This window comes from Liolophura sinensis, chromosome 1, assembly GCF_032854445.1.
Source record: "Liolophura sinensis isolate JHLJ2023 chromosome 1, CUHK_Ljap_v2, whole genome shotgun sequence".
NCBI lineage: Eukaryota > Metazoa > Mollusca > Polyplacophora > Chitonida > Chitonidae > Liolophura > Liolophura sinensis.
Genome location: NC_088295.1, coordinates 19,687,677 through 19,709,776, shown reverse-complemented (window position 1 = coordinate 19,709,776; position 22,100 = coordinate 19,687,677). Strand labels below are relative to the sequence as shown.

General features: G+C 40.4%; 1 protein-coding gene across 1 annotated transcript in view; it reads right to left on the bottom strand.

Moving 5' to 3' along the window:
• LOC135481033 (BAI1-associated protein 3-like) overlaps window positions 1-22,100 on the bottom strand; it is a 110,636-nt gene that overhangs the window by 37,252 nt on the left and 51,284 nt on the right. Inside the window, exon 4 of the mRNA XM_064760967.1 lies at window positions 4,698-4,781. Within this exon, the coding sequence (XP_064617037.1) occupies window positions 4,698-4,781 (84 nt within the window). The remainder of the gene's footprint in view (window positions 1-4,697; window positions 4,782-22,100) is intronic.

Sequence of the window (22,100 nt, the reverse complement as noted above, 5' to 3'; positions counted from 1 at the left end):
CAGGCGTGTTTTAGTCTCAACTATACCTTGGTGATTTTCATTAGCCAAATGAATGAGTTGTGTCGTCGGTGTAATGGCACTGCAGGAGTTCAAAAGAATTACTTGGAACACTGCATTCCCATCATCTTCATTTATGGCTAAATCCGATGTGGACATAGGCTGTCCCAAGAGTCTACCTGCGATAGTGTTTGTGATCCAGGTTTGAACTGGACAGTGAAATGGCAATGCAACAATCGGGCAATATCAAGAGAGCAATTCTTATAGGCCTGCGGCCAGTACCTTTAGAGGATTAGTGATAACACAGAATAAAATGTTGTTCTGCGGCATTCACTGTTCGCGATGCACAAGCCATAACCTTGGATCTACATGACGCAATTTGAGAAAAGACTCCACCAATACTATACATACTAGCATCGGTGGTAACAACAATGTCATGGTTTGGATGAAACCTAGACTGTTAACAATATCAGGCTTAATATCGCGAAATGCTTTATCTGTGGCATGAGTCCAGTAATATGGTTCAGTATTATTCACTTTGTGCAAGGCATTCACTTTAGCAGAAAAACTGGGAAAACATTTTAGCATAGATTGCCCACATCATTGGGCTTTGCGCCCTCTTCTAAATCCGCCATTTGATAAACCTGGAAACTAAAACATCACATATCGTGTTATATGATTAAAACTTCACACCAGCAAAAGGAACATCGTGGGACTTGGAAATGAATAACATTTATGTTTAGGATGAAGAGTACTGTATACACAGTCATAACACTTACCATTCTGATACAACGAATTTGTCACTTCAAGGACGTCAATATTCGAAGTGACGTTGCCATAAACAACGAAAAATGAAATGACGTCACACACGGCGATGGTCGTGACGCTACAGTCACGGGGTTTAACGACAAGGACCGAAGAGACTCACGTACAAGTACACAAGAACTGGTGGCGGTTCAGTGACAGCAGGGAGAGTGTGAAGTTAATCTTAAAGAGCGGACGATGCAGCCAAGGATAGAGGGATGAATGGTTATTAGACACAGTGACAAACCAAACAATTACAAATGTTACTCTGGCCTGTCTTTAATTTGTGGACAATTGCAAAGGTTGAATAGAAGAAAAGAACGTTTGACCCGAAGCATCATGTAAGTAAAGCTTATCGTCCTGCACTAAGGCATCAGTGTGACATGAATATATACCAGGGCTGAAAGAAATGGAATGACTGAACTCTTTCTGCTATGCAAGTGGGAATAAATATATATTGAGTAACTTCAAGGCCACGGAAAGATTAGAATTATTGTTTAGTTTCAGGTACAGAAGCATCAACAATACCTGACACTAACTTGGGACTCGGTCATTAACCATTGTGATCAAGTACATGACCTTGCAAGTCTAAACACTTCACATCAAACTGACATTTGTCATTCAGTGTCGTACATCGCTTCTCAAGTCTATATAATACTGCATAGAGAGTTTTGCCATGGGACTTTTTGTCATGGCCAAATACGCAAATGTTGTCAATGAAGCACTCTGAACCGGGAATGACAGACAAAATAATTGACATCATTTTCTGAAAGTAGGGGCATTTGACAAGCCAAAACAAATGCGTCGGAAACGGAATGTGCCTTCATGGGTAATAAAACAGGTCATGGCTGTGGGGATGAAGTTAGACCTGGTGATAAACTGATTTCAAATCTAATCCTGAAAAATGGGCCGCACCTTGCATTTCACTAATCAAATCTTTCACTGTAGGAAGAGTGAATTTGTCACACACAATTACCTCATTAGGCTTCCTGAGGTCAACACATACTCAAATTTTGTTGTTTTTCTTTCTTGTAACAACAATGGGAGAAAACCATTCAGATGCCTTGGTTCACTCAATTATACCAGCGTCTTCTAAGCACTTTAACTCGCTGGAGACTTCATGGCGTAAGGAGTTTTTGCTGCACGGGTTTTACACTTGGATGAGTTTTCACATGATGAGTAAACCCTTTAATTTTGCCTAACTTATCAGAGAACAGGTCAAGAAAATCTGATCTAATCTTTGTAGGGATAGGGTTGTAGACTGATGTAGGACGGCTCATGTTAGCATTAGTGTTAATAGTAATAACAGGATCAGTTAGCGTTAACCTGTGGTAACTGACAACTAGCAGCTGTGGAAGTAGCATAACATGACAGCATACTGCCTTGGATATTAAGACCCTTAGATTAAATCTTTACCAAGTAAGCTACTGCCTTTATGTACAATATGAAATACAGTAGGTACAGAATTATCTTTATATCTTACACAAGCATGGAAAGAACCCACTGTAGAAATTTTGTGAAATGTGTAACCAGTGATAGGCACTGTGTCAGACTGCAATGCATCCCTCAGAAAATGTTTATCACATGTAAAGACATAAGTGAAACATTCGAAATGGTGTCAACAATTACACTGAGTTTCACAGAGTTCACATCCACTGTACAATTTACAGTTTTCTTTGTAGGGATAGGGTCTTTCTGCTGTGTACACAAAACTTTCAAGTCATCGGAGCCGTCCAACGTCAACCTTTGCACTTTGCCAGTCTGCAAACAGACAACATCAAAGTGATTTTTCTTTCCACAAGTTCGGCAGGTTTTGGAGATTCACAGTGGTAGCACTTTCTGGAACCTTTGGCCTGGTTTCTGGACTGGTATCCAGACTGGTTTCTTGATTGTTTGTTTGATTTGTGCCAAAATTTCCCCTTAGTTTTGGTACCGGTAACTGCTGCACAAACTTTACCAGGGTCGGGAATTCCAGAGATAGATTTTGCCTCCTTAAGAGCAGTTTCAATCTGACAAGCAATTTCAATGGCCTTATCCAGTTTGAGTTCAAGCAAAAGGCATTCACAGATTCTGTAGTTTTTAGGTTTCTCAATAAGCTGATCTAACAACATTTCCTAACAGAAAGTACCAAAGTTACATGCAGAAGCTAATTCATGGAGAAGAGCCATATAACTGTTAGAACTTTCATTGGGTTCGTTTAGTTCTCATATGAAAATGATTACGCTCTGCACTGACACTCATCATAGGCATAGGCGTGAAATGTGTCTGGTGGGTAGCCATTGCTCTCGAATAAGAACTGTCGGAGTCTTCACCTGGTAAGGGCAGTGTGTAGAAAATTCTTTGTCCCTCAGCTCTGAGTGAATGTAAGAGAACAGCCTTTTTCCAATCAGCAGACGCCTCATTTGTGTCACTAGCAAATTTTTAAACAGACGTTTCCAGTGCGGCCAGGGTATGGTGGGCTTGCTGGGAGTAGGTGTATCAATCTGCACCCAAGCCATCTCAAGTCCAGTCAAAGAAAGCGTGAAATCAGGAAGTATAGCCATAAGGTTCTTGCTTACCTCGTCGCCAAATATGGTATATTTGGTAGTAAGGCAAGGAAGGCAGATGTATAAGTTAACACACTCAGTTCTTTTCTTCTAACTGTACTAGATTCCCGCAAGGTGCGGAGATCTGACAAGATTAGGACACAGTCATCGTTTGTCCTGTATGATATGAGTGGCTTACTGGGCCAAACTATGTGTGTAGTCAGTTGGCTCTTATCAGAACTGAAGCAATGTAGATCTGACAAGATTAGGACACAGTCATCGTTTGTCCTGTATGATATGAGTGGCTTACTGGACCAAACTATGTGTATAGTCAGTTGGCTCTTATGAGAACTGAAGCAATGTAGATCTGACAAGATTAGGACACAGTCATCATTTGTCCTGTATGATATGAGTGGCTTACTGGGCCAAACTATGTGTGAAGTCAGTTGGCTCTTATGAGAACTGAAGCAATGTAGATCTGACAAGATTAGGACACAGTCATCGTTTGTCCTGTATGATATGAGTGGCTTACTGGGCCAAACTATGTGTGTAGTCAGTTGGCTCTTATGAGAACTGAAGCAATGTAGATCTGACAAGATTAGGACACAGTCATCGTTTGTCCTGTATGATATGAGTGGCTTACTGGGCCAAACTATGTATGAAGTCAGTTGGCTCTTATGAGAACTGAAGCAATGTAGATCTGACAAGATTAGGACACAGTCATCGTTTGTCCTGTATGATATGAGTGGCTTACTGGGCCAAACTATGTGTGAAGTCAGTTGGCTCTTATGAGAACTGAAGCAATGTAGATCTGACAAGATTAGGACACAGTCATCATTTGTCCTGTATGATATGAGTGGCTTACTGGGCCAAACTATGTGTGTAGTCAGTTGACTCTTATGAGAACTGAAGCAATGTAGATCTGACAAGATTAGGACACAGTCATCGTTTGTCCTGTATGATATGAGTGGCTTACTGGGCCAAACTATGTGTGTAGTCAGTTGGCTCTTATCAGAACTGAAGCAATGTAGATCTGACAAGATTAGGACACAGTCATCGTTTGTCCTGTATGATATGAGTGGCTTACTGGACCAAACTATGTGTGTAGTCAGTTGACTCTTATGAGAACTGAAGCAATGTAGATCTGACAAGATTAGGACACAGTCATCGTTTGTCCTGTATGATATGAGTGGCTTACTGGGCCAAACTATGTGTGTAGTCAGTTGACTTGGAAACAAAATATTCTACTGCATAATAATAAGGTTTCACTTGTATTTAACACCTTATAATTAAGAGATATTCCTGCAATTGTTGGCTGCAGAGTACTATATTAGATCAACACGAACCTGTAAGAAGCTGTTTTTCACCTACCTCTTTCTTATCCAGAATATGGCTTTTAGGTTTAGGGCTAAACTGCAGCTCAGAAGGAGGAGGTTTGCTGGCTTCTTTCTCATCCTGAAAATACACACAGACACAAAAAAATCATATTAGAAACATCATTGATCACAATGTCTGAGATCACAAAGCAGCGTAAGAATTTTTGTTCTGACCCATTTAATATATCAAAAGGAAATTTGAGTACAGTTGTACTTCAAACAAATGAAGTAATGAGCCTGCATATTTCCTTCTTGCCTCTTATTAATAGCTGGCTTTATATACATACAATATTTATATATATGAGACATGCAACCTAGATATAAAGTCTTATTGATGAAAATCTTTTTATGCTGCAAAATAAATTACATCACCCTGACTTTCTTGTTTCCCTCAATAATACAGAAAATCAACCCACAAAAAAAGCTTAACACCTGTTAACTCCAACTAATTTATTTTGAGACTTGAATCTTTTTTCGTAGGTCTTTTGGTTACTGGATACTGACAGGGTTCCACACTGAACTTCCAGCTGGCTGGTATAAGAACCATAATCATAATACAGCTGCAAAAATATGATTTCTGGCTTCACTACACAAATGAGAACAAACAGCCAGTGGAATGGTGATTGACATTCATGAGAATTATGGAAATGTCAGCTGATTGGATCTCATAATGGTGGTAAACTTTGTTGGCAAACCATGTCTTGATCTGAATCAAAGATACATGAATACTGAACGTTCTAGTAGGACTGCTGGACAGCTCATGAAATCAGAAATTGTTCTTTATACCATTATGTTAATTCAAGACTGGGGCAGGATGACATTGTAAATTGAAGAGATGTGGTTTGAAGACAAATACATTTTCACGGTCATATACTTTCATACTGCGCAAAAGTCGCTGTGAGTTCAAGTCCAGCTCATGCTGGCTTCCTCTCCGGCTGTAAGTCGGAAGGTCTGCAGCAACCTGCGGATGGTCGTGGGTTTCCCCCGGGCTGTGCCCGGTTTCCGCCCGCCATAATGCTGGCCGCCGTCGTATAAGTGAAATATTCTTGAGTACGGCGTAAAACACCAATCAAATAAATAAATCAAACATACTGCGCAAAAACTGAGTATGACTTCAATTTTCAGCACAGGTGAGGTCAAATCGTGCATGTTATTAAATACACATATATTATTCTTGTAAATTATTTGAAAATATGTACACTTCAAAAATGCTGACCAATGTTATGGTTATTTCTTGCCTGACCACTGGCACAAGTCTTGTGTGTGTACATACAGATATATATAAAATAAAAATGGTAACAGGAAACAGAGAGTTTTCAACTTAAAGACTTACACTAATGAGCTCTCTATGATTGATGCAATGTGTCAAAAATAGATTAAAACATTGGATTGACTTCTAAATCTGCTGAGCAGTAAATGCAGAAAATTTACCCAGTTCCTTGGCTTCTGTATAAAAATCAGAATGAGGAAACAAAGGCTTGGGACTTGATGTCAGGAGATAATTACCCCTCTGAAGTGCTGTCATGAGCTCTAAAATACCTGGTTTTTTTGACTTATGGGACATTAATAACTGGAACTGATGGTGGTAACTATGAAGCTGTCAGCAATGGGGCGGTCGCTTCCTGTAAGGGGACACAGGCCGTCTGCAAATTGGCCTGCTCTTAACCATAATCATATACCTGGAGACAGAATCCACGGCAACCTGCATCCAGGCCGTGACCAGGCCTTGACATACATGAACTGTCCTCGTTATATTTCTTTAAAGTTTCCAGAAGGACGAAGTCCAATGTGCAAACATGCACCTGCTCTCATTGAGCTGTGATCCTCGATCAATCCAAGCTGCTGACAGTGTTGATGAAAGCCGAGGTGATCATAAAACAGCTTCCTGATACATTCCTCTCCTCTCATTTGTGGCCTTTGTTTGGCATAAATAATGACAAATACATTTTCACAGTCATATACTTTCATACTGCGCAAAAGTCGCGGTGAGTTCAAGTCCAGCTCATGCTGGCTTCCTCTCCGGCTGTAAGTGGGAAGGTCTGCAGCAACCTGCGGATGGTTGTGGGTTTCCCCCGGGCTGTGCCCGGTTCCCGCCCACCATAATGCTGGCCGCCGTCGTATAAGTGAAATATTTCCACAAATGTGCTAACATATGGATGTTTTGAATCTGGCATGCAAACGTGTGTGTTCATTACAACGTGTACAAGCAGCCTGGATTAAAGAGCATCCAATGCTCTACCCAGACGTAACACAGTTTATTTATCAATGGAAACAGCAATAAGAATTCTCAGCCCTTCATAAGAAAGGCTGTTGGGGAAAAGATACATGAATGCGTGTGAGAGTCAGAGTGAGGGAGTGAGATAAGAACCAGGATGTGATGGACCCTGGTGGGAAGAAAGATGTGACAGAAAAGACATGGGAAGGAAGTGAGATGCGAGACTGACAAAGGGCATTGCAGGTGGGGAAGGAAGTCTGATTGGAAGAAAGATGAGCAAGAGAGACACAAAGAGAAGAAACAATTAACTGATCCTAGAACACACAGGTACCCTGTGAACAGGACACTGTGCAGACACTTCAATGTACATGACACGCCAACTGTTTCAGGAAAATGGTGTATTGATATATATTGATGAAAGTCCCAATTAGCATAACTGCAGGGGTAGAATTTCTTTACTGCTTGATTTCTTGTCGGTGATACCACAAGGGAATCAATATCCGGAGCAGAGAGTCAATGTTATTCGTATCCTGTGATAAACCTATTCATTTGTTCTCATTTGATCATGAGCAATTAAAGAATGGATCCTTTACATAAATGACATTGGGGTTAACTGGAGACAGTTAAGACAACCCTGGCAAATCTGGTACCGCACTGTTCCCTGAAGATCATTCGCGATTCCTTTAGTAACACCTTATAGTAATTCCACAATTACCTGCACTAAATTTTCCATGTACATACATTATCAATCAATGACGTGTGTGACAAGAATAAAAACATTGATCCTTGATTGGATACATTTCTTTCTATATTTTCTGACAAAATGGCCAGATAAATGTCCAGTTAATGTCCATGATCCTGGTAAATCAATGTATAGAACAGCAGCTTTACACTGACTTTCATACAAACTACTACTGTGCTACATCAAAACAGGAAAAAAAAATAAGAGAAAAACACTTTCCATTTTTTCCCAAGCTAGTTAGGAAAATTTCACTTTAATCCATCAGAATGAAGATTATGGGTTCTTAATTCCATCCATTATGAGAGGCACAGGGTTTACTTTACAGTCAGGGTTGGTACAGTCTCACACACTGTTGGTTCTCATCGCTTTCAACAAGGTCATCACCACCAGCAGAAGTTCTGTCTATAATCAATACAGTACAATAGCAGAGCTTGACAAAGTAGCCAGGCTTAACACAGTAAGAACTTGATGGAGAAGTTGTTTGCTTTGTGACTATCACTATGTTGAACCCTTGGCATTCAACACAATACAGACAAGCTCACACAAGTTTAGATATAATGTATTCCACCATGCATTTCTATCTTCTATTCAATTTTTTCTTGATGATATACAAATATTATGACCTTGAGCTCATTAAAGCTTGTGACAGGAAACTCATCAATACATGGGAGAACTCTGGGTGAATAAATATTGAAACATTATGCATAGAGCAAAAATGTAAAAACTGGTAGTAAAGATATAATAAGATCTTTGTGAAGAACAAGTACAAAATTCGATCAACAGGAAAAACAATCCAGATGGTAATGCTTAGTGCAGACCTAGGGGCTGTATGTATATGTATACTCTCAAATGATAGCACATTTTAGCTTTCCATTTCAAAGGAAAAAGCGCCAATTAAGAAAGCAGAATCCTGTTAAAAGTTTCCATTTGTCACTATCTTTGAAGATTTGTGTAACATGTTGAATCAAATGACTGCTGGAAGGGAATCCCTTCATAAAATTAGGGCAAAAGTAAACCCTTGTCCTACTAGTACATGCCAATGGCAAGAAGCAGTGCCCGGTCTGGAACAGCAACTGGTGAATGACTTCATGCCTGCAGATGGGGAGTAAATTCAACCAGCTGGATATTAGGTATAATCAGCTAATGGCCCTTGTATGCCACTGAAGTATCTGCCACTGTAGTATCAGCCATTGAAGTATCTGCCACTGTAGTATCTGCCACTGTAGTATCAGCCATTGAAGTATCTGCCACTGTAGTATCTGCCACTGAAGTATCTGCCACTGTAGTATCTGCCACTGTAGTATCTGCCACTGAAGTATCTGCCACTGTAGTATCTGCCACTGTAGTATTCAATTCCTCGGAAATGGATATGGAGAACAAAATGCCTCACAATTTATGACAGATGTTCACTGAACACCGTCCTAAGTAAGTGAACAGACAGTGGCACTGAGCTTTATTAACTGCTGGTACTGAGACAACCAACATTCACCATGCCGTTATTTTTGTAAGACTGACATCATGTATGGGTCATAATTTAAAAAGCTGCAGTATTTCTTATTACTAATAAGAAAGCAACTCAGAGACTGCAAAGATGTTCCTCTTACCCTCCAGAAATTATAATACAGCACAATCAGCCATTGCACAGTATTAGTATACATGTATTTATAATAGATTGAGTGCACTTGTGTCCAAATACACAACCTGCATAAGATGCTAAATGAAACAAAACAAAACTAGAATGGATCTGCGAATAGCAGATCCTAGGCCGGGATCCCGGATCGGATCGATGACATTTCCCCCTTCATGTTCTGTGTTCGAAGGACACATGTTCCACATACACGGCTTTCAAAGTTTCCATGCGACCTTACACCGTTTGTCACTGAGGCAGTCGGCCGGTTATTTGTATTCCCTCGAATAGATCGGCGACCCTAATGATGCTACGCTATGCCCAGTGAAAAACGGTCGTTTCTTGGCAGACTTAGTCCGCTATTTGTAAGAAATAAGGCAAAAACACGACCAGTGTAACAGCAAGTTTGTACATTCACATCTCAATCCACGACCTGCCATGCACGGACTCACTGCTCCACTGATAGCTCGGCCATCGTTAGAAAGTCAGCACTTGGACCAGGGCACATATCCATATCTGTCAATCTCCCTGGCCTGTTTAACGTATAGTAAAGAGTACAAGGTCTGCGCAAAACAAAGCTAACTTTTACAGGTCCACGTCGTTTGCTGTTGTAGTTAGATCTCTACGCCATCTAATAGAATACTGGAGTTAGATGGGAACTGGAATAAATGTCATCCTACAACCGTTTCGGGAGATCACGGACAGTGTAGGCGAAAGCATCAGGTCAAATACTACAAACCCAGTCCAGTCCCCATCTAACTCCATGTTAAATCAATAGGATTCCAATCTTTTCTAAACAAAAAACGGTGTTGTCATTTAAACGCTTCTAGCGAAAAAACTATTGATCGGAGCTCAAATCTGTTGACAAATGCTCGAAAGAGCATGCCTTGGGCTACAATTTCGTGCAGGTTGCACATTTCTACCTGCCATAGTTCTCGAGTTACAGGTCATTGAACTTACGTCACTTTTTTGAGTTTTTTGCTTATATCTCAAAAAGTTTTGAAGATACCAAAAAAATACAAGCAGATTCAGAATCAGCAGCTCAAGATACATCAGAATACGTTGAGAACATTTAAACTTTGAGAACTTTTTGTGACGTCACAAATTCGACCAATAGCGAGCTTCCAGAATTTTGACCGGAAGTGAACCATTTTCGCAAACTTTAAAGAACTCATGACCTACTAGCTGCATGTCAAATTTGAAAACGATCGGTTCAGTGGTTCTGGAGAAGAAGATTTTTAAAGATTTTACACAAAATCCAATATGGCGGCCGAACCACGTGACATGAGAAAAAAAAAAAATTATATGTCTAGAAAATCTCCGCCAGATTGTGTGTACAAAATTTGAGATCTCTATATTGAATGGTGTTTGAGTTCTGCTGCTAACAAAGTCGGTGAAAAAAAAATAATAATAATAATAATAACTAGAATGGATCTGCGAATAGCAGATCCTAGGCCGGGATCCCGGATCGGATCGATGACGTTTTCCCCTTCATGTTCTGTGTTCGAAGGACACATGTTCCACATACACGGCTTTCAAAGTTTCCATGCGACCTTACACCGTTTGTCACTGAGGCAGTCGGCCGGTCATTTGTATTCCCTCGAATAGATCGGCGACCCTAATGATGCCACGCTATGCTCGGTGAAAAACGGCCGTTTCTTGGTAGATTTAGCCCGCTATTTGTAAGAAATAAGGCAAAAACACGACCAGTGTAACAGCAAGTTTGTACATTCACATCTCAATCCACGACCTGCCATGCACGGACTCACTGCTCCACTGATAGCTCGGCCATCGTTAGAAAGTCAGCACTTGGACCAGGGCACATATCAATATCTGTCAATCTCCCTGGCCTGTTTAACGTATAGTAAAGAGGACGAGGTCTTCGCAAAACAAAGCTAACTTTTACAGGTCCACGTCGTTTGCTGTTGTAGTTAGATCTCTACGCCATCTAATAGAATACTGGAGTTAGATGTGAAATGGAATCAATGTCATCGTACAACCGTTTCGGGAGATCACGGACAGTGTAGCCGAAAGCATCAGGTCAAATACTATAAACCCAGTCCAGTCCCCATCTAACTCCATGTTAAATCAAAAGGATTCCAATCTTTTCTAAACAAAAAACGGTGTTGTCATTTAAACGCTTGTAGCGAAAAAACTATTGATCGGAGCTCAAATCTGTTGACAAATGCTCGAAAGAGCATGTCTTGGGCTACAATTTCGTGCAGGCTGCACATTTCTAGCTGCCATAGTTCTCGAGTTACAGGTCATTGAAGTTACGTCACTTTTTTGAGTTTTTTGCTTATATCTCAAAAAGGTTTGCAGATACAAAAAAAATACAAGCAGATTCAGAATCAGCAGCTCAAGATACATCAGAATACGTTCAGAACATTTGAACTTTGAGAAATTTTTGTGACGTCACAAATTCGACCAATAGCGAGCTTCCAGAATTTTGACCGGAAGTGAACCATTTTCGCAAACTTTAAAGAACTCGTGACCTACTAGCTGCATGTCAAATTTGAAACCGATCGGTTCAGTGGTTCTGGAGAAGAAGATTTTTAAAGATTTTACACAAAATCCAATATGGCGGCCGAACCACGTGACTTAAGAAAAAAACAAAAAATATACCCCTGGAAAATCACCGACAGATTGTGTGCACAAAATTTGAGACCTCTATGTTGAACGGTGTTTGAGTTCTGCTGCTCACAAAGTCGGTGAAAAAAAAATAATAATAATAATAATAATAACTAGAATGGATCTGCGAATAGCAGATCCTAGGCCGGGATCCCGGATCAAACCGATGACGTTTTCCCCTCCATGTTCTGTGTTCGAAGGACACATGTTCCACATACACGGCTTTCAAAGTTTCCATGCGACTTAACACCGTTTGTCGCTGAGGCAGTCGGCCGGTAATTTGCATTCCCTCGAATAGATCGGCGACCTTGATGATGCTACGCTATGCGCAGTGAAAAACAGTCGTTCCTTGGCAGGCTTAGCCCGCTATTTGTAAGAAATAAGGCAAAAACACGACCAGTGTAACAGCAAGTTTGTACATTCACATCTCAATCCATGGCCTGCCATGCGCAGACTCACTGCTCTACTGATAGATCGGCCATCGTTAGAAAGTCAGCACTTGGACCAGGGCACATATCCATATCTGTCAATCACCCTGGCCTGTTTAACGTATAGTAAAGAGGACGAGGTCTGCGCAAAACAAAGTTAACTTTTACAGGTCCATGTCATTTGCTGTTGTAGTTAGATGTCTACGCCATCTAATAGAGTACTGGAGTTAGATGGGAACTGGAATCAATGTCATCGTACAACCGTTTCGGGAGATCACGGACAGTGTAGCCAAAAGCATCAGGTCAAATACTACAAACCCAGTCCAATCCCCATCTAACTCCATGTTAAAGCAATAGGATTCCCGTCTTTTTCTGAACAAAAACGGTGTTGTGATTTAAAACGCTTGTAGCGAAAAAACTATTGATCGGAGCTCAAATCTGTTGACAAATGCTCGAAAGAGCATGTCTTGTTCTACAATTTCGTGCAGGTTGCACATTTCTAGCTGCCATAGTTCTCGAGTTACAGGTCATTGAACTTACGTAAGTTTTTTGAGTTTTTTTCTTATATCTCAAAAAGTTGCACAGATATACAAAAAATACAACCAGATTCGGAATCAGCAGCTCAAGATACATCAGAATACGTTGAGAACAATTGAACTTTGAGAACTTTTTGTGACGTCACAAATTCGACCAATAGCGAGCTTCCAGAGTTTTGACCGGAAGTGAACCATTTTCGCAAACTTTAAAGAACTCGTGACCTACTAGCTGCATGTCAAATTTGAAAATGATCGGTTCAGTGGTTCTGGAGAAGAAGATTTTTAAAGATTTTACACAAAATCCAATATGGCGGCCGAACCACGTCACATAAGAAAAAAACAAAAAATATACCCCTGGAAAATCTCTGCCAGATTGTGTGTACAAAATTTGAGACCTCTATGTTGAACGGTGTTTGAGTTCTGCTGCTCACAAAGTCGGTGAAAAAAAAATAATAATAATAATAATAAGAAAAAACAGAACAATAACAAAAGGGATCCCGTTCGGGAGAACGGGATCCCTAATAATAAGAAAAAACAGAACGAAAACAATAGGGATCCCGTTCGGGAGAACGGGATCCCTAATAATAACTAGAATGGATCTGCGAATAGCAGATCCTAGGCCGGGATCCCGGATCGGATCGATGACATTTTCCCCTGCATGTCCTGTGGTTGTTGACACAGATCAAAGATTTTCGGCACACATAGTGTACGTATTTAGCGCTTTGCACTCGGTGATTTTCAGCTTTACGGCTGTTACGGTTTCCTCGCAATAGATCTCCAAATATGGTGAAAAATTGCGCTTTTTCGCGTTTTCATCGCCATTTGCGACAAAACTATGCGTCTCCGGAAAGAAATAATTCCAGATTCATGATCAGGACGTTAAACTACGTCGGGTAGCATGCTTACATTGTTCGTGCCTTTATCCCAGTCGCAAATGCATTTAAAATGCATCATATAACATCGGGACGTCAAAGTGCCAAATATAGCCAATCGGCCCTTGGACAATATTTGAAGCATTGCAACTCCCACATTTATTGACACACTTCCATGATTTTACGCACGCCTACAGTGCGCATATTGCCCTTTGTACTCAGTGATTTTCAGCTCCACAGCTGCAGCAGTTTTGTGTCACATGACGGCCAAACATGGGCGAAAATTGCACTTTTTCGCACTTCGATGGCAATTGGCGACAAAACCATGCGTCGGACAAAGGAAAAACAACCAAATTCGTCATCAGAACATCGAACTACGCCTAGCAGCATACTTAAAACCTTAAAATTCACAACATTTTTATCCCCTGACAAATTGGCTAAGCTGGGATCGAACTCTGACATGACTGACAGGCGTCACACCACGCAGACGGAAGACGGTTAGCGTTTAAATCCTTGTGTAATTAGGTCAAGTCTTAGAAAATTTCGCCAGCATCTCCCCTACCACCCACACTATTGTATATCTCACGTAGTCCCCAAGAAAGTCGCAAACCTCACTTCAAGTCTACATACAAATTTTCTTTATGCTTTCATCTTTCATATGAGAACATAAGTTATTGGTCGAAAATCAACACATAACTAGCTACACGGCTTTTAAAATCTAAATGCGACCTTACACCGTTTGTCACTGAGGCAGTCGGCCGATCATTCCCTATGCGACACTATGCCCAGTGAAAAACGGACATTCCTTGGCAGACTTGGCTGGCTTTATGTAAGGAATAATGCAAAAACACAGCCCGTGTAACAGCAAATTTGAACTTCCACGTCTCAATCCACGACCTGCCATGCACAGACTCACAGCTCTACTCATAGCTCGGCTGTTGTCAGAAAGTCAACACCTGGACCACGGCACATGTCCATATCTGTCAATCACCCTGGCCTGGTTAGCGTATAGTAAAGAAAACAAGGTCTGGGCAAAACAAAGCTAACTTTTACAGGTCCACGTCGTTTGCTGTTGTAGTTAGATCTCTACGCCATCTAATAGAGTACTGGAGTTAGATGGGAACTGGACTGAATGTCATAGCACAACCGTTTCTGGAGATCACGGACAGTGTAGCCAAAAGCATCAGGTCAAATACTACAAACCCAGTGCAGTCCCCATCTAACTCCATGTTAAAGCAATGGGATTCCCATCTTTTTCTAAACAAAAAACGGTGTTGTCATTTAAACGCTCCTAGCGAGAAAACTATTGATCGGAGCTCAAATCTTTTGACAAATGCTCGAAAGAGCATGTCTTGGGCTACACTTTGGTGCAGGTTGCACATTTCTAGCTGCCTTAGTTCTTGAGCTACAGGTCCTTGAAGTTACGTAACTTTTTTGAGTTTTTTGCTGATATCTCAAAAAGTTACACAGATATGCAAAAAATACAACCAGATTCAGAATGAGCAGCTCGATACATCAGAATACGTTCAGAACAATTGAACTTTGAGAACTTTTTGTGACGTCACAAATTCGACCAATGGCGAGCTTCCAGAGTTTTGACCGGAAGTGAACCATTTTCGCAAACTTTAAAGAACTCATGACTTACTAGCTGCATGTCAAATTTGCAAACGATCGATTCAGTGGTTCTGGAGAAGAAGATTTTTAAAAGTTTTAAACAAAATCCAATATGGCGGCCGAACCACGTGACATAAGAAAAAAACAAAAAATATACCCCTGGAAAATCTCCGCCAGATTGTGTGTACAAAATTTGAGACCTCTATGTTGAACGGTGTTTGAGTTCTGCTGCTAACAAGGTCGGTGAAAAAAAAATAATAATAATAAGAAAAAACAGAACAATAACAATAGGTATCCCGTTCGGGAGAACGGGATCCCTAATAAGAAAAAACAGAACAATAACAAAAGGGATCCCGTTCGGGAGAACGGGATCCCTAAAAAGGACATAATTCACAGAGGTATGGATTCAAGAACAACATGGGCAAATGAATGGCAAGGGATGCCATATACTGACACACATTCATCACTTCTGATCATTTTCCACACTTTATGTGAGTTCAGGAATCCTACATGTTAAACTTAGACACCATATAGACCAGTCAAGATCATATATCTACGTGTATCAGTCTGTCATATGTTGTTGGTTGTTTGGGTACCCAGCAGTATTTTACCTAATGTGAATTACAGTGGAAGGAAGTCTGACAGCCTGCCTGCAAGGAACCCACGCTAATCTTAAAGCCAGGGAGAATAGAGCGTAAGCTGGATACTACCCTTGACCTCTTTGGTAGGATATTGCAATCAGGCGAGCACTTTAGACTACTCTACCACAGAGGGACCTGCATATTATTTAAAGAATCCATGTGTGCCAATATCTTACCCAAGATACACGTATGTTCTGCCATATGGGCAAGCGCAGACAAGTACCAAAAATCAAAATGAGCAAAATAATTTGACAATGCATCACCTCAGGTTATCTTACATAATTTGTGTGAGTTTAAGAAACATATGCCATATCATACCAGAGTGATGTGTCACACAATAATCAAAATATGTCCAACACAAATTTGCTAGTCAACTGACCAGAAAGTATGCACTAGGGTAGACAACTCCTAAAACCAATGTAAGTGTGCAAAAGTAACTAACTGCAGGTCATTTTGCACACTTCGCACAACTTTGTGCAATCCTATACCAAATAATAGCTGAGATGTGGCTTGCATAAATTTTCTCTGAAATATCAATGAAAATATGCGCAAGGGAACACAAACTGCTATAACAGATCGAAATGTGAAAAAATAACCAGACAATGCACACTTCAGGTCATTTTGCACTCTTTGAGAGAGTTTGAGAATCTTTTGCCTGTAATAATTGCCGAAATTTGCTTCACACAAGTTTGAGGGGGATGGAGTGATGGAGGGACGGACAGGTTGAAAAAGCCATCACTATATGTTTCCCTCCATTATTAAAAGTTGTGATAATAAGCTCTAACTCATGAAGATCATGGTTGTGGATGACACAGGTTGTATTTGGCACAGGTTGTGAAAGTCTTAACAGTGTGATCATGGAGAAACCTACTGGGCTTGGCCAAAAGTGCAAAAGTTTGAACAATGTCAACCTGTGTGATGATGTCCCAACCAGCGTTTACAGGCTTACAAGTACGGAGCTTCAGTGATGTCAAATAGTCCTTTTGCTATATTACTCTAACTTTGTGAATATCAAATTTATAGCTAAGACATCAACACATCAAATACCACCACCAATGCAGCCTGAGCAGGAATATCTTCTGAACTGAAATACATCAATCACCAAGCTGTCAACTGGGGTGTTCCTGAAAAACATACTTTTCCCCAAGAGGTCAAGTGTTTGAATGCAACTTAAGTACTAGTCTGGCTGTGTCAAGTCAAACTGTCTTTCAGGAAGGTGGCAGGGTGCAATTCTTTGCTTTGGGCTCTGCATAGTGTTCAACACCCAAGTGCTGCCACAAGAGTGAAATGCCCCAGAACACCAATACAGCATAAAACACATCAAAAAAAATCAAACAAAAAAGAAAATACGCTCAAATGGTAAATGGACATCCAACAAAGCAAACTTTTAAGAATAGAAGCACTTAAAAAAAAATTCTCTGTTAATCTAAAATATGTTGTCATTTTATTCTGCGAAGTTTTACTAATCTGCATTCAAACTATCATGCTGGAAGATGTCAATGCAGAATCCATTATTCATTATTGAACATATATGAACTAGACGTATATGAAAAATGCTGAGCTGCAGTTAATACACTGTAAATGCTTTGGTCAACCTCACTTTGTTGTCATTTTTCTATTCCCACTGACATTTTTCAAAGCTGCAGACAGCATCATTGAATTGGTTGTATCAGCACAGATCAGCTGAAGCGTATAGAGTCATTACACTGCCATCAGCCATCCCAGTTCTGCACAGTCTCCTCTAGGGAAGTCATGGGTTCCAGTTGGCCTAACTCTGATGTGGATGGAGTAACTGGGAGTGATGCCTCGCTCACAGAGGAGTCAGGCTGAGGTTAGATCACTGGTGATCAACATAGCTGGGCCTTGCGGCAAACATGGCTGACCGTTGTCAGATACAGGAACCCCACAGACAGGCAGTCACATCACAGGGTTTATTTGCTGACGGGCAGATATCCACCCTCAGGGTGCTCAATAAGTCCAGCGGATGTCACACGTAATAAACCCTTGCACTTGTGTACCCTTTTTTATAACAAAGTTAATCTCAGCTGTGGGAATACTCATTTATTCAATGGGCCGGTGATTTATTCTCATGTGACCAACTGAAGTCTAGAGCAAGACACTGGTGTCAAATATAAAGAGAATGTCCTTCAGCAGAATAAGGATGTAATTCTGCCGTATGTATAAGACACTCGAGTGGTGGAGAATGTACATATCAGATCATCAGGTAATGATAGATGTAGCTAAGGCAATCCTCTGTATCATACATACCATGGAATGAAGAAAAGTTTAGTACCTATGGCAAAAAAGCACCACAGGGATCAAATGACATAGTGGAACCCTCTAGGGGTGGTCTTGGGTTATAGAAAAACTCATGCTTGGATGGTTAAATTTGATAACATGGCGTCATTTGTTTAATTTGAACTGTGATATGTCGGTTAAAAACATCACCAAAATAAAAGGGTATGTATGCTTTTTAAGCTTTGGGTGTGATAGTCTTTTGATGCATATATACATTTTCGTCTGGTCTTTTGTCATTCCTGAAATTAAAAACTGGCACCTATAACCAAACCATTTGGAACAGTGTTCAGGGTCAATTAGAAAATTGACCATCTGCAAGCCAAATCTGTAAAAATGAGACATCCACTGAGTAACCCCCAAAAAAAAAAAATTCAATTGATACACCACACAACTCAGAAGAAATAATGGGATGAACAATGATTCCAGTGGATTGAAACAAATATCTTAATCACTAAGCTGGATTACCAAATTTGAGATCATTCACCAAATAATCATCTGGTCAGCATTTGGTTTTAATGTCAAGGTAAGAAATATAATATCTTCAGTAAACATCATCCAAGCAAGCTGAAACGAGACCATGCATCATTTTAATATCAGAACAAACTGGGCTTGAGTAATAGGACATCTACTGCTAATTGTACGGTCTAGTGTATGTGAGAAATAGTTTAGAAATTAATACAGGAGAAATATCTGTTTAATTTGGAAGTATCTATTTCAGAGAGGTCACTTTCATAAACATCAGAAATTCTGTGCTATGTCAGCTTTTAATGACCGACTGAAAGCCTGAAGATGAAGGTGTGGAATGTCTCATCTCTGTAAGGTTATCAGGCTGTGCCTGGAAATTGGTCATAAATAAGGCACCGCACTTGACTATAATAGCCATACCTTAAACTCAAAAAAGTAAAGCCCTGAAGACAGATAACAGCATGGGATGAGACAAACCTAAAGTTCTATAGATGCATCCCAACAGAGTTCAACTAATCTGTTAGATGTTTACTTCTGGTGAGCTTGTGGAATGGTACTGGAATGACAGCATGATCAAGGTTTGGCTGGTCTCTACATTCAAACATCACTGCAAGGACAATGCATTCCCAGATTAGACAAAGGCTGTATGGTGAACTGGATGTACAGTGCTTGAATCCTGTGAAAGGTCTTACAGCTACTGGCAAGCTGTTGACATGCAATAAGAAGTCTGCTTTGTACATAAAAATTTTGCTTCTAGAAGAACTATTAATGGTTGAGCCCAGTCCAAGGTGGGGATTGAACACTGCATTGATTGTCCTATAGAGTGAAAGATAAGGGTCTTATTAAACCACATGATCACAACCCATTCCCAATGGGTTTAATACAATCAACACATAGCAGCACATTATCTTCCAGATGATTGTCAAACAACCTTTAAGAACGACACAGTGTAGGTCCCCATCTTGAAGAACTCTAAACCACTGGACCTACTACGATAGATCTGATTGAGACAAATTCATTGGCAACAGCCAGGTTTAACATCAGCTGTAAGTTGTAACCATCAATTCCAATGAACACTGTCTTTAACACCAAACGGCCACAGCCAGTGGTTTGGATTAATTATACTGCCATACCTTCTGACACCAAATCCAATCAGAGCCTACACACTTCATTAGTATGCAATGTACAGGTACATGTATGCTGACCCCTGCTGACCAACCATCAACAGTACAGGCCAAAATGTTAAGGACTAAACTCTTACTCCATATCTTAGCATGCGACACAGTGCAAAATGTCTTATCTATTCTGCAACAATAATGGTTAATCCATACGATGGCTTAGCCAAGATCTGGATACAGTTAAAAGCCGTAGACAGAAACTTTTCAAAAGTAAGTCTGAATATTTCACAAAGTAAATGACATTTGCTTTTTAAAATAAACAATTTAGTGTGCCTTTGCTCAGCCATTGAGACAAATGAAAATATATTTGCTGGGTTTGAAACTTCAATAGTGAACAACTTCAATGAGATGAAAAAATACATCAGTACTCACTTTATATGCATGTTGTCAAGAAATCAAATCAAACTGGAATTGGGATCAGTCAGGAGCCCAACAACAAAGTAGAAAATATGAGAATTAGAACTATGAGTAACCAAGGAATAATGTCCATGCAACAACATTCAAGTGTATGCATATATGCATTTAAAGAACATCAAAGCCTACAGTTGAAACCAACTGTAAGCTTCTGTTTTGTACACATAGACTTTGTGTTCAGCCAAAGACAAGGTCAACTAAAGAATTAAATATCAACTGACATATTATTCTCTGTGTGTGTGTGTGTGCGTGCGTGCGTGCGTGTGTGTGTGTGTCACAGCTGGCCATCAACCTGTATTATCACCACAAATCTCCAGGATAATACACACCCAGTGTGTTTGGGTGGGTGTGTAGCACAGCTGGCCATCAACCTGTATTATCACCACAAATCTCCAGGATAATACACACCCAGTGTGTTTGGGTGTGTGTGAAGCACAGCTAGCCATCAGCCTGTTTTATCACCATAAATCTCCAGGATTATACACACCCAGTGTGTTTGGGTGTGTGTGTAGCATAGCTGGCCATCAACCTGTATTATCACCACAAATCTCCAGGATAATACACACCCAGTGGGTTTGGGTGAGTGTGTAGCACAGCTAGCCATCAGCCTGTTTTATCACCATAAATCTCCAGGATTATACATGCCCAGTGTGTTTGGGTGTGTGTGTGTAGCACAGCTGGCCATCAACCTGTATTATTGCCACAAACCTCCAGGATTATACACGCCCAGTGTCTTTGGGTGTGTGTGTAGCACAGCTAGCCATCAACCTGTATTATCGCCACAAATCTCCAGGATTATACACACCCAGTGTGTTCGGGTGTGTGTGTAGCACAGCTGGTCATCAATCTGTATTATCACCACAAATCTCCAGGATTATACACACCCAGTGTGTTTGGGTGGGTGTGTGTGTGTAGCATAGCTGGCCATCAACCTGTATTATCACCACAAATCTCCAGGATTATACACACCCAGAAGCCGCTTGATTTATTCAATACTTCAATACAGGCCATCACATACATACATCACTCAATATTAGGTTTGTCTAATTCCAATCATGTACATCTTTTCAAGCTCCAAATTTTCAGCTCCAGACATTCAAATCATTCAGTCATTAATATTTTGTACTTGTAGCCCAGAGCTAATCTACATGCAAAAATACATCTTCATGAATTGATGTAATAATAAAGTCACAGACTGAGTGTTCCACCAGAGCAAAAAATGCTTACAGCTTAAAAATGCTACCAGGGGTCAATTAACCGCAGATCCTAAAATATTTTATGGTTCTTACATTCTGGAATCTACCATGATCAATTAAGTTAGGCAGATGGAGAAAAATCTGACAGCCAACGTGCATATTATCAGATCACTCTCTTTGGTCTGAGACAAATATCAGATAAGATTATTTCTCCATTAGACATCACACATGGGAATAAAAATCCAGACAGAAGATGGTTTCTCAGGACAACTGGGATCTGTAGGTCAAAGTACATCAAAAGCACCAAGCCATCCTCAGGCCTCTAAGCCTTTAATAGGTACATGTATGTGCTGGCAAACACTATTGTATAGCTACAGATCAGAGAACAGGGCTGGACTACAAAGTTTTCTGCTTGCCTGCCTGTAAGGTTTAACCTTACAACATGAGTTTGGTCACATCCCACTGGTGCCTCCCTGTAGCTAGTTGATCCCAATTCCGATACATTTACAGTGCTACCTAATGGGCAAGCTGCATGGGTATT